The 14,040-nt window shown below is 43.9% G+C and overlaps 1 protein-coding gene across 2 annotated transcripts in view; it reads right to left on the bottom strand.

The window, feature by feature from the left end:
- MAP1B (microtubule associated protein 1B) overlaps nucleotides 1-14,040 on the bottom strand; it is a 103,782-nt gene that overhangs the window by 5,608 nt on the left and 84,134 nt on the right. For both annotated transcript variants that reach the window (NM_001265687.1, XM_015140180.3), the window contains 2 exon segments: nucleotides 175-413; nucleotides 3,614-10,115. In NM_001265687.1, the coding sequence (NP_001252616.1) occupies nucleotides 175-413; nucleotides 3,614-10,115 (6,741 nt within the window).

The raw sequence follows: 14,040 nt of genomic DNA, 5'->3' as shown, positions 1-14,040 counted from the left end.
TACTGTATGTTAAACTGACTTTGTTCTCAGGATATTTCATGTGTGATAGACACAGGAGGCTCCTCATATGAATCCACAGCCAGCCACATGAGGCGCCTCTTTAAACATGGTTCCTTCCCATTGCCTCTGGACACAGCTCAATCTGCAGTGCAGACACTGTTGAGGAGTTCTCACCTGCATGTTGCTGCCCCACTGAGCCTTTCCTTCCAACAAAGCGTCCAGGACAGCCCGGCTGGGCTCCTCAGCAGCAGGGTCATTCCCACTCACCACGTAGTAGGAAGACCGTACTCTCTTGAAAAATTCCACATCAACGTTCTTACTATTGCTGTGGTTAGGAATGTAGCACAGGTCCAAATACACAGGGAGGCCTGGGGGCACAGTGGAGGACTTGGTTGCCTTGGTAGTTCCTGGTCCTTGGGTAAATAAACAAAGACAAAGCAAGGTTATAGCAAGGTGAAGAGACCATACATCCAGCACATGTTCCCTACTCAATCACACCTTCCCTACTCAATCACAAGCAGGTCCTCTGGGACATGCAAAGTGGTGACAGCATTTCCATCTCCCTGGGAATCTGTCAAGGGCATTTGCGCTAGCAATGTGACAAAACATAACATGGTTGTTTACCATCTCAATAGGAGAAGTGAAGAATGGGATGGTTTCCCTTTGTGGACAGCCAACATTAGGAAGCAAGAAGAGTTTGAAGGCCTTTCCCAAGATGGCACTAGATATAATACCCCTCCTAAAGAAGCTGCTAATGTGCTTCTTTATTTGATAAGTGATCTAAGAAGTACATTTTAAAAGTCAAAAGAAAACATCTGTATTTGGCAAAACATAGCTAAGTTATCTTAGTAATCCACTTTAGCGTCTCATGATTGCAATTTTGTCCACAGCTGGGTATTATACCCTAACGTTCCACTTAGTAAATAGTTTTGATCTTAACCCCATATGATTTCCAAGGCCCTCAGCACCTCAGTCTCGCTCACAAACTGATGAAACACCATATTCTCTCCTTAGCACAGTATTCTGAAAACTGATGCTTCTTTCCCTAGACAAGGCCGGATGCCGAACTTGGGCAAAGGACGGTTCAGAAAGACCAGGCTTTCCCTAACTAATCAGGACATATCAGCCTGCAACCAAAACCCCAGTCAAATCACAAAGGCCTGGGAAAACTAACTGGTTCCAGTTAGGAAGTTTAAAGCTTTTGAAACGTTAATAGAACTAGCATTTTGAGGCAGTGGTTCTTTAGCCTGACTGCATAATTAGAATCACCTCGGATGCTTAATACTGACACCCAGGCCTCATTCTCCAGAGTCCGACTTAAGTAGGTTTGGGTTGGGGTCTGGCACTACTGTCTTTTAAAAGCACCCCAGGTGATTCTAACATGCAGCTGGTTTCATTGCTGTAAAGCCAATTAAAACACCAGCTAGATTTTATATGCTTAATCCTCTTTCTCCATAGGATATTTAAAGACTATCATCCCAGATTCAAAACCACCAGCTAATTCTATCAACTGTCCAGTTTTATTTTTAGAGGGGTAAGGGAGTGGTGAGAATCAGCCAAAGTAATAATTGGATAAGCTAATTCATTCTATGAATAGATCAATAGGTTATTTTAATGAATCTGAGCTGAAAGCCCTCAAAATACCCAGTGGGGGCCTCCTAAAGAATTCTGACTTGTAGTAGAAGTTTGTGAGTTACAGTTCTTCCAGTAATTAAACATGTCTGCAATTTCCCCCTCTACTCTAAATCACTACCATCAACATCAAATGAATATTGCTCACAGAAGCACAAACCAACAGAACTGCTGAAAGTTGGCCCAGGTTTGCTTTAAAAGTCAATTAGTACTGCAACTTTGCCTTTGTAGACATCTAAAAGCATCTCCAAAATAAATGAAAATTAACTCATTTTCACTTATTACTTTGCCTTTAAATTACCTCTTTAAATGTCCAAAAAGTTTTTTTAAAAAGTCAATTGTGTGGGTTAGGATGTATATGTTCTGGCAAACTTGGGAGTAAATTTCAGTTGGTTTTATCTGTTTACATGGATTTCATGTTTTCTCCCTAAGTGCAGGTCAGTTGTCAACTCTTTCAGATGAAAGGGTTAATTATCTGGTGGTTTGTCATTCATTTTAAACATGAAAAAAATTCCGATTATTTTCTACGTGCATGTAAAAAGGCCAAATGTGCTGAGAACTGAGTCTCAAAATTGATACTCCATATTGTTTAAAGTAAAAACTTGTAGTTTTAACAAATCTAAATCCTAATTGGAGAGCTGCAAAGATTACTCTATCAGATTTTCCCTAATAAATCAGGGCAATGTTACTTAAATTATGTTGTGCCTCACATGTTTGGCTCCATTTATATTACTTTGTGAATTGTGATCTAAAGCCTCTGAATAATTACCTAAAGCAAATAAAATGTATGTGTGCCAATCCTTGTGATTGATGTGAAGCAACAACATGAAGCAGTACTGCGGAGACCAGTTCCATCAAAAGCCCAGGTCATTACCGAGAACATGATAAATCTGGGAATCATGACCAAAACATGAATGATCAAAAATCAGGGATATCTGCTCTTGCCAAGTGGAATTTCATTTGCTTATTTATTTTTGAGAGACAGGGTCTTGCTCCGTCGCCTAGGCTTGGAGTGCAGTGATACATACAATTCTGGCTCACTGCAGCCTTGACCTCTTGGGCTAAAGTGATCCTCCTGCCTCAGCCTCCCAAGTGGCTAAGACTACAAGCATATGCCACCACACCCAACTAATTAAAAACATTTTTTTGTGGAGATAGGGTCTTGCTATGTTGCATAGGCTGGTCTCAACCTCCTGGGCTGAAGCTAACCTCCTACCTCAGCCTCCCAAAGTTCTGAAATTACAGGCATGAGGCCATGCACCCAGCTTCCAAGTGGAATTTTCATCTGAAATAGCATTGAGTCTCTACTAATGAGGCCATGGGTAAGAGAAGGGTAAGAAAACAGTCATCAATGTTTTTCTCTTAATTTTCCCTGGATACTCACTGGTCACCTGAAATTATAGTACTTTTTGGCTGACATGAAAATGGAACACTGCCTTTAATGAAGATTTATCTCCAACCTGGTTATGTTTTAAATAAAAATGTAAAAATTTTTAATTTTAAAATTTAATTATTTTTAAAAAAGGACTCTAAATCTTCAGTCTAGACTGGTCGATCCAGTCTTGGTGTGAAACCTCTGGTTCTCCTTAGGCCTTTAGGAGCTCCTGGCCTGTGTTACCCTGCTGGATTCTGGGGCCAGCATGGCTGAAACCAGTCTTCCAGAAACATCTGAAAGACACATCCTTGGTTCTGAAGATTTAGAACAGGGTTGTAGTTGCTGTGTTCCAAAATAGCACAAAATCAGGAATCCCATGTGATGAATCACAGCTGCTTTGAACCATACACTGAGCTATTTCCAAGCCTTAAGGCCACACTGGACTGAGACATATACCTTTGGGCAGAGGAGAAGAGTACAGGGAAGGTAAAGCATCAATTGTGCTCCCTCATCTTCCCAATACAAAGCCAAACAGGGAAATATAAAGGTTGTAAATTAAGTAGAATGGTTGTGGCATATATCCAATGCCCGGCCTTCTCAACCTACCTGCAGTGGCGGTCTTGGCCGACTTGGATGCAGAGGCATTGGCAGCATTCTTGGTCTCCTTGTCCTTCTCTTCCCCACGTGCAGCTTTGACCTCAGGAGTGGTGGTGGGTTTTGCTGCCTTTTCCACAGATTCTTTCTTCTTAGGAGAAGCCACCCTGGACACCTTATCTGAGGATTCTTTCAAGCCCGCTGGTTTTGGTGAAGCTGCCAAGGGCTTAGACTTCCCATCACTCTTTTTGACAGGTGAAGATGACTTGGTCTTTGTACCTGGCTTTTTGGTTTTGGTCTTCTCTTTCAGATCTTTCTTTAGAGCTTTGCCCAGGTTCTGCTCAAGGGCCAAGGCCTCTGGGTCCACCATGGACACATCAGGATGGCGTGGCGAAGGGCTGCGGTCTTGCACGGGAGCTGGAGGTGGGTCTATGTGTTTGTACGTGACAGTTTTATCTGTGGGGATGGTTTCCGACTCGTCTTCAGAGTCGATATTGGCATCAGCCGTGATGGAGGGGCACTCTTCAGTCTCCGGGGGAACATCAGAGTCGGTCTGGGATGGGGCCGACTCGCTGACTGAGGTGGGAGGGGTTTCATCACACTGTCGGCCCTGTTGCTTTCCTCCTGGAGGCGGTGGGGCTCCCCCTGATTGAGTGAGGGGCTTTTCAGATTCTTCAGTGGGCTCTTCACTGGCAAACCACTCAAGAGGATTGGGATTAATGAAGGAGGGTGAAAGCTCTGTCTTGGGGTGCTTGTATTCACAGGAGGACACGAGGCATAAATCGACATCCTGGCGGGCTTCTGAGGGGGACTTCTTTTCTGCAGTGTAGCATAGGTCTGAAGTCTCGTAGGAATATGTGGATGCCTGAGGGGTTCTAGTGATTTTCTCTGTAGTCTCGTAACAGTATGTGGAAGTATCGGGGGTTCGTGTCGTCTTTGTAGCTGTCTCATAGGAGTAACTTTCAGACTCAGGGAAACTGGTAATTTTCTCAGTGGTCTCATAAGAGTAGCTGGGGTCCCCAAGTGTGTGGCCACCATCCTCAGAGTCATCATAGCCATTGCTGATGTCATCCAGAAGCCTTCTAGACCTCTCAGTCTTTTCATAGCTGTAACCACTCACTTCAGGGGGGCTGGTGGTCTTTTCACTTATGTCATATGAGTACCCACCCTCTTCAGGGGTCCGTGTGGTCTTCTCAATAATTTCATAGGAATAGTCGCCATCTTCAGGGGTCTTGGTGGTTTTCCCAATGGTCTCATAGGAGTAGCCACTGTCACTTGGGGATTTTGTGGTTCTCTCTATCTTCTCATAGTAATAGCCGCCCACATCTGAGGTCCGGGTGGTCTTCTCATAAGACTCGTAGTCATAATCTTCTTCATCTGGGGACCTAGTTGTTTTCTCAGGCTTTTGATAGGCATAGCTAAAGTCACCAGGTGTCTTCCCTCCACTGTCCTTCTCCAGGCCAGGTGTGGCCAAATCTCTATTCAAGGCTAGATGGTGTTGCATGGTATCAAATAACACTGAGGCACGGAAGCCATAGGGCTCTGCGGATGCTGCATCTATGGGTGGAGAAGAGGAAGTGTGGCAAGCTGCTGTTTTCTCTTTGACTGCAGAGGTAGAATCTGAAAAAGTAGGTGAATATAAAGGAGAGGACTCTCGTGGGGTGAGTGGAGAGATATCAGATTTTGGAGAAAGCTTCTCTCCTTCCAGACTTTGCACTTTTTCAGAGGTGAGTGAGGCATATAAGGACATATCTCTCGGAGGAGCAACATCAGATAGAGTATCTTCTTGGAGAGGAGAAGCGATCTGAGAAGGGGTATGAGCAGAAGAGGTGGATGGGGAGGCCTCTACCTGAGATACTGAGATGAGCTCAGAAAGATCATTATCTTGGGTATAGGACGGCTCCTCCATAGGTGGTATCTTATGTGATAAACTGGAGTCCTGCATGTCAGAAGGACTGTAGTCTACTTCAGTTGGCCCATTTTCAGTGATGTGAAGCACACCTGCACCCACTGTAGGATGATCTGGAGACTGTCGACTGAAGTCCATAGCAAGGGAGTGCTCAGGAGATTCTTGGCCAAATTCAATAGACATTGAGGACTGTTCAGATCTGTGATCTTGAACGGGTGTCCTGGACTTTGCAGTTTTAGGGGAGAAGTCTGGTGGGGAAATTGACATCGGTCTTGGGCATTCTTCTTTAGATGGAGACATTTCTGTTTCCTGGAATGTGGTAGGTGTTTGCACAACAGACACTGAAAGGGAGTCATCTACTTCTGTGGAATGTGGGGAGCCAACCTCAGCATGCAGAGAAGGAGACACATCATCTGTTGTTGGCTCTGGAAACGAGCTCGTAGCCACTGAGGCTGTGGACACTGAGGCCACACCCTCCATATGAGAGTATGTGTCTTCCGCTACACCCTCATCAACAGGAGTAGCTGACTTGTCTGAGACAGTACCTTCAGAAATGGACATCTTAGTGTCTTCTTTAAAAGATCCAAACTGACTGACATCTATTTGTGTGGGAGAAACATCTCCTAATTTCCTTTCATCCAGAGCCAGTGCTGGTTGAGAACTCGTGGCTTCAACATCATCAGTTTTCTTTTCTTGGCCAAAGTCTTCTTTTATTGGTACAAAGTCTGTGCTTTTCCCTTCCTGTTTGTCTTGGTAAAGACTAGTGGAAGTCATTTCAGAAACTGGACTTACTTGGTCTGGAGAGCTTTGTTTTTCACTCTTTTCTTCAAAGGGGCTTTCGGCACCTCTGCCAGAAGCCTTGTCATCAGCACTTAGAAAACTTTCGTAGGCAGACTCAGATCCAATGAGGGGCGGGCTGCGTAAAGGAGACAAAACTTTTTCAATAGGAGACTCTGAGTCAGGCACGGGCTCATCCATGGGGCTTACTGAAGCTCTTTCACTGTCATCTTTGGCATCACTGATTTCAAAACTCACTGGAACTGCTGGTGGTTTCTCGATTACTTCTGTAGGGAGGTGACTGGATTTCTCATCGGTGGGAGATTGATAGTAAGGTGTGTGACCAGCACTGCCAGTCACAGACTGAGATGGTGACACCACTTCCAGAGTCTTGTCCTCAGGACTAGCACAATGTTCTTCAACTACTTCTTGGGTTACCTCAGGAGACACCGGGGCTACTTCTGCCTCTGCAGAGACTTTAATCTCATTGGGCGTCAGAGAGAAGTTCACACTACGTTCACCCAGGGGGGTCTTTTCTAAGGGTGATGGTGGAGATGGACTCAGGGATGGGCTCTTTGATGGGCTGAGCTTTCCACCTGAAACAGCTGAGATGGTATCTTTGATGTCCAACGTGGTGCTGGCTTTCACTTCAGAGCAGTAAGCGTCACGTAGAGCAGATCTGCTGAATTTGTCTTCCTCCATGGAAGAGGGTGGTGATATGGTAGAGGCTGAAGCATTGTAATCCTTGCCATCAGTGGCATCTGTTTTTGATCCTTCAGAAAATCCGTTGAGTGGTGTAACATCAGCAGGTTTAGAGTATTCCTGAGAATACAATGAAGACTCGTATTTGGTGATATTTACAAATTCCTGAGAAGGGGACTCCGTCTCTTCATTGTTGGTCTCATCGCTCATCACATCTCGAGGGGTAGACATCTCATCCATGGGGGTAGGCTCACTGGATATCTCAATAGTAGACTGAGTGTAGCCAGAGGTGGCAGTGAATTCCTCAGGCTGGTCTTCTCGATTCTCCTCATCAGAAGCTGTGGCCTCGCTCTCTGAACCTCCAGGCAAAGTCTCATCATGAATTGAAGATGCAGGTTCTCGGCCAGGAGACTGGGCTCCTGGTTGCTTGGTTGGTGTGGTGAGGAATCCATACTGCTCCTCGGCACCACCAGCCTCTGCAGCCTTGTCGACCACAGCCATCACATAGTCTTCAGCTTCCATTTTTTCCGGCTCATATTCCTCCTCTCTGGCATCTTCAGCTTTGTCCTCCTCATCAGCCTCCTCCTCAGATTGTTCAGCCTCTCCTTTCTCAATGGCCTCATCCATGTCTTCTTCAGCTCGGTCATCCCCACTGGCCACAGACTCCCTCTTCTCCCTGATGTATGCATCAGCCTCCGCCTTGGCACTTTCCTCATACTCAGTAGGGCTGTGCTTAGAGGCGCTCACACATATGTGTTCCTCCCCATCCTCTTCTGGCTCCTCAGCCTCCTCAGTTTCTGCCTTCTCTTCATAGTCTCCAGTCTCTGAGGATTCTTCAAAACCCGCTCCTTCATCTTCAAATTTTTCAATGTCGTCTACTCCCTGCTTCTCGACGGGCTCCAGCTCCTCAGGTGTCTGTTCACATTCGCCTTCCCCTTCAGTGGTGGTGATTCCCTCATCAGGGGACTCGGCAGGACCTTTGGTGACTTCTGTCTCCTTCTGGATGACGTAGGCTTCGACTGGCTCGGTTTCCTTCAGTTTCTCTTCATCTTCGATTAGCTCCAGCTGAGGCTTGATGTCCTTTGTTACATCGACCTCTTCAGCCTTTAACTCTTCAAAGTCCTTGGTTAGATCCTCAGGAGATGACATAAGGGACCTCTCAGCTTCAAGTTCTTTGGCAGGGCCAGTGGCCGCTATTCCAGCTGCCGCCACCACGGCTGCTGTGGCAGCTCCAGTGCCGACAGCTGCAGCGACAGCCTCTGTGGCCTTGCCTTCCTTCTTAATGACTTTTATTTTCCCCTTCTCCTTTGGCTTCCCGGTGGCAACAGAATCTTTCTTGACAGGCTCTTCCTTCTTGGGTACTTTTGGTTTTAAAGCAGCTGGTTTTTTTGCTTCAGATAGAGGAGTAGATGATTTCTTTGCATCTTTAGGGAGCTTCTTAATTTCTTTTTTGGGTTCCTTTTCTTCCTTTTTCACTTCCTTCTTCTCTTCCTTCTTAACTTCCTTCTTGGCTTCCTTCAGCGGTGTTTCTTTCTTAACCTCTTTCTTGAGTTCTTTTTTCTCTTCTTTCTTGATTTCTTTTTTGACTTCTTTTTTCACCTCTTCCTTTTTTGGTTTTTCCTCCTTCTTGATAGGTGTTTTGTCCTCCTTTTTAGCCACTTCTTTCTTTGGCTTTTCCTTCTCCTCTTTCTTGTCTTCAGGCTTTGCCTTTGTTTCCTTTTTCACCGTCTTCTCCTTGGCGGCTTTGGGTTTGACATCTGTGGCTTGCTTCTCAGCCACCTCGGCCTTCACTGGAGATGGCTCTTCTTTGCTGGGAACCTCCTTTTCAGTCACTGAAGGTTTGGTCTCTGTTTTTACTGGCTTGTCTTTTTTCACTGTTACCTTTTCTTTGCTTTCAACTTTGGGTGGCTTTTCCACGTGATTCACTTTTGCGACCTCAGGGGTTTCTTCTTTTGACTCCTTGCGCACGGATTTGCTAGGAAGTGGTTTTGTGGCTGGCTTCAGACTTTCTCGGCTATCAGCCCTCTGTTTCAGTTTTGTTTGTTTCACCACAGGAGTGGGCACCTGGCCAGTGAGATCCTTTTGGGTGGCCAGCGGCTGCTTCAGAAAGTCTAGATGTTTGAGTTTTTCCAACCCTTCCAGGATGTTGTATTGGGTGCTGTTCCCAGGAAACAGGACTCGGATGATTTTTTCCGCAGGGTTTGCTGGATGCCACACAATCAAAGATGAGACTGAAGTTAAGTAGGAAATCGGGAGATCTACTTCTTGACCATTAGGCAGAATGAGTTCAGCCTTGTCTTTGTTGGTGCCAGTCCACTGCTGCATAAAATACTGCATTTCCTTGCTGCTCTTGACTGGATTAAGCACATACATCTCAAGTTTACCCACTCCCATTTTTTGGAAGAGAATGACAGGATCAATAGTATTGCCTACACTTCTAAACAGAGGTTCTGGTCTCATGGACAATTTGTTTAGGTACTGGAGAGTGAAGCATGCTTCTTCTATGCTTCTCTTCATCTTGATGTTTGGCTCTGGATTTTTGAGATTTTCAGGTACATTGAGAAATACAACTCCTAAGTCAGGGGAGATGAGGTTTTTCATCCAGTCACTATTTGTGGTGGAGCCCTGGGACTGTTCTTCCTCGAGCTCTGCAATTTTCCGCTGTAGCATGCTGTTTATTCCAGGTAAATTGTCATCCCCAATGTGGGTAAGTAGGATGGAGTCCACTCGGTCTAAGTGTCGGATGAGCTTCCAGAAGCAGGATTTTCTCTCCGATCCGCCATTGATGAGCATATTGAAACCATTCACTGCAAACAAGGCAGAATCTCCCCTCCCTCCTGGAAAAATATAACAGCAGGGCTTGGAGAGCTTCAGAAATCCACCCGATGTGGGAGGTTCCAGGATGTCAAAGGGAGATGGGACTTCAACTGATTCTGAGAGATACTCAGTAAACTCAGAAAGTCCTTCCATTTCTGGCAAGATAGAAGCTGAATTGAGTTTAATATTGATGAAATCTTGGAGATTGTGTCTGTCAAGATTGGAGTTCTTCCAGTCCCCTTCTTCAGGACAGAACAGGGTTAAGCTGGCTTTGTTAGCAGGATGGGTGGTGCTTAGTAACTCCCCGATCTGGGTTTTAAAAAAAAGAAAGAAAGAAAGAAAAGGTGTAAGTGATTATCATCACTAATCCATCATCTCCAGCTATAACTATGTGTTCTAGGATCACAGGATGCACATAGGACCAGTTTCAGACATGCACTCATGTAGCGATGCTGGTTGCTTAAATGCTGAAACACTTCCCTACTAGAAGGTGAACAACCCTTTGTCCTGAGCCCCGCTACTACTGGCTTCTACCTCAACCAGCACCCACTCACCCTGGCACCTCCCCGACAACCCCTCCACCATCTATTCCTGCCCAGCAGGGGAATGCCAGAACTCTGCTCCAGTTCTAAGACCAGTGACCACCTGAGCAATTGGGGATTGTGCTGCAGTGGTTATGAAACACTTTGAATATTATCCCTAGAGTAAAGGCAAAGATGCCCTTTAAAAAACATTAAACTATATCAAGAGAAAGCTGTCTGAGTCATTTCATCACTAATAAAAAATTTTTCTTTTATTCCACTAGACTTGGCGGAAAAAAAAAAAAAGGCCTGATTGACACCTCAAAGAAATTCAGATTAACAGGGCACTTGTTGCGGCCTCCTTTTAGAATCTGTATGTAAAAAGGAAAAAACCTTGGTGGGTTTTTCCCCATAGGAGACAAGAAGTTATGGATTGCCTGTTACTGCAAAAAGTTACTGGTTTCTGGTATCAGTGCACACTGATTAAAACATGAGGGGGTCACCCAGAAGATTCTCTGCAGATACAAATGCTTTTTTATTAAAGCCATGACATTAAAGTGGTTGGATAATTATAAAAGCCAGTGGCCAAACCTGTTCCCCATTTGCTCATATTTAACTCCACAGTGAGCCACTCTGTTCTCTTACTGCTCCCATTCTTTTCAGGGCAAGTTGGGTGTGAGCAGCTGAGATCAAATGTGGCTGAAACATTTTTCAACACATTGTTTAGTACTTCCCAAGGATGTAAACACAGAAAAGCAAATCAGGACCAAAACAGAAATTATGGTTTAATAAAAACACTACTTTCTCTCTCACTCCATATTATGGCCACATATTTCATGGCCTTAGCCTAGCAAATTAGTGATGGAGAACCATGCCATCAACTCCAATCTTCTTTCCGTCTCAGTAAAGCTCACAAATCAGCTCAGAGTTTTGACTGAAAAGGGCTCTGTGTTCTGGATGACAAATGATCAAGGGTTAAAGCCAAGGTTTCATTTGGTCCAGGCATCCCTGAGCCAGCAGGTCTGAACTCTTACTTTCTAGTATTAGATTAGTTTCCTCTGTCTCCTGGCTATCAGCATTCTGAGGCTACTATTATGAATGTTTGTAAGAATAATTTATAGAATCTGAATTTTCCTGTATTTGACTGCAACGTTGCAGTAAAATAGTCATTTCTGTTTTGTTAGCATATTAGTCCTAAGCATAACATTTTATGTAGAGGGTCGCAAAATAACAAAATAATAAAACTTTGTTGTTTTTCTGTGACTTTACAATTTTCTATAAAAAGGATAAGACTCAACTCCATTTTGGGAGCTAAGAAAAGTGAAAAAGCAAATGGTAACCATCTTTGGGTGGAGGGGACAGGCATCTTTGCTCCAATGATTTGCAGGCCAATGCAAACACAGGGCATCGAATATGGCTTCTTGTGCAGTAACTAGCAGAGACCCTCATCACAATCATGGTAGCACAATTAAAAGTCTCTAGATCCCAATTTTCATACAGAGCACTTACAAACTCTTCATGTTTTATAATACATTTTAGGAGGCAAATCTAGGATAACTGCTGAATCTTTAATAGTGAAATTTAAAAATTAAGTTTAGTTCATTTTAATTTTTGAAATTCCACCCTAGCTGAGAGGTGTGGCAGCCAAGAGTATAATCCAGCTGTTAGTAGGGGGCATTCAATCACTAGCTCTTTTTATGTAAAGTATGTAATCACCAGGTTGAAGCAGAAGGTAGAAAGACTTAAGGAATATCTTCCTACTTTTCCTCTTCTTGCCTCTATCCAGAGAATTTCTATGAAATGCAGGAAATGACCCCAAAACAAAACAAGATTGCACAGAATTCTGAGAAGTCAGAGGTCATGAAAGATAGCCAAGAGACACTGGTGAATGAACAACCGTGATGTACAAGGCAAAGCAGAAAAGAAAGCCAGCATTGCTTTGACAGGTTTCTTTCTGGAGATGGAAAATCTGGTCCCTCCAAAGAAGTAGCAGCACACTCTGAATGATGAGACAAGAATGCAGAGACAGGGCTGGACAGAGCCCTCAGTCATAAAACAGACAGATGGAATTGGGCAGAGGGAAGAGGAGGAAGAACAACTCCTACATCCTTGGAACTACACAACAGAATGAAGCCTGTGTTTTCCCCCACAGCCTCTTTCCAGACCTGTGGGCCAACTCCAGAGTAGAGAGTACCTCAAGGGCAAAGACAGGGTCTTAAGAGTGGCCAGCCCAAGGCAGCACCCAATCAAGCTTATTCAATGAATAGATGAGAACCATAAGGAGGTCCAACAATGTTAAGAGTGGGAAGGAAACTTGTGACTAGTTCTTAGACTTGGAAACTGAGGCTTCTTCTGAACAAATTGGGAAATCATCATCATGGTAAATGGTACCTATTATAACCCACTACTCTAAACATATCTGATAGCAGGAAATATATCTTCTGTATCTTTGTATTTTAGTTATCTTTGTTTCCTCAATACATTATCAGGCTCAGGAGATGTTTGTTGATCTGTGTGCCAAACTTGGCCGTTCAACACATGTTGTCTTCTTGGAGTGGGTGCTTCAGATGTAACCACACTGAGTGCTACCCTGGTTCTTGCAAAATTGGATGACAGATGCAACTGGGAGGAATATGCTTTGGGACAAAGATAATCTTTTTTGTGAATTACTTTTTCTGATTAAATGCAGGCATACTGGAAGAGGAAGGAAGATATAATAAATAAACGGTTTTACTGCAGATGATATTAATGAAACAAGATGTGAATTTCTAAACCATGGCCTGCTAACTACATTTCCTTTTTGATTAGGTTACTTGCTTGGCTGATGAGGAAATACAGTAGACAGTGTATCTCTGGGCTTTAGCAAGACATTTAATAGGATCCCTGAACAGTGTGATAGCAGAATTAGGTGGATTTCCAGCCAGCCATATAACTAGTGCTGCTTAATGTCAACCTGGAGGGAGGTCTATGATGGGCGGCCTCAAGTCTCATTACCTGGCCTGTATTCACTTGGATGAAAATGGTGAAGTCATGCGTATATCTGTGGATTGTATGAAAATGAGAGACAGCAAAATGTGGGATGGCCGAATTAAGGTATTTATAAAAGCTCTTGACATGGGGATGATGGTGGCTAAGTCAACTCTAACAGGATGGCATTTTAAAGGGATAAATGTAAGGTTCAATAAACCAGCAGGGTTAACTACAGGATTGGGAGATGTGGCTTAACAATAATATCCATGGAAAAGACTCAGGGATTTTAGTAGATGGTCAAATGGATTTATCATGAAGCCAAAGAAGCTTAAACTTCAAGGTACCTCATTGGCATGGCCCTGTACTTAATTCTGTATTAATAATTGTTTCATTTTTCTTAAAAAAGAGCCCTTAAATTATATAAATTGTAGAGCCCCTCAAAGCCTGCATCTCTTCCCCATTGAAATTTGATGGTGTATGGTGATGGTCAAAAGTCACTTTTAGACTTCTTTAATAGAAGATTGTACTGAAAACTATAGACATTATCGACTCTCACAATCCTAACATGGTCAAATGACTCCTGAAATAGGGTGTCCAGTCTGAGTCATGACATTTTAGAGAAATTAGACCAACAAGCAAAAACCTGAAATAAGTCTCCCTTACTGGCTCCTTCCTCTTGGCCTCATGACCTCTCAACACTGGACCTGGGCCCCTTTCTCTTCTTAAAATATTTCTCACTCTAG

This window comes from Macaca mulatta, chromosome 6 (assembly GCF_049350105.2).
Source record: "Macaca mulatta isolate MMU2019108-1 chromosome 6, T2T-MMU8v2.0, whole genome shotgun sequence".
NCBI lineage: Eukaryota > Metazoa > Chordata > Mammalia > Primates > Cercopithecidae > Macaca > Macaca mulatta.
Note: the sequence above shows the minus strand (reverse complement) of the source record. Positions and strands in the feature narration are given on the sequence as shown.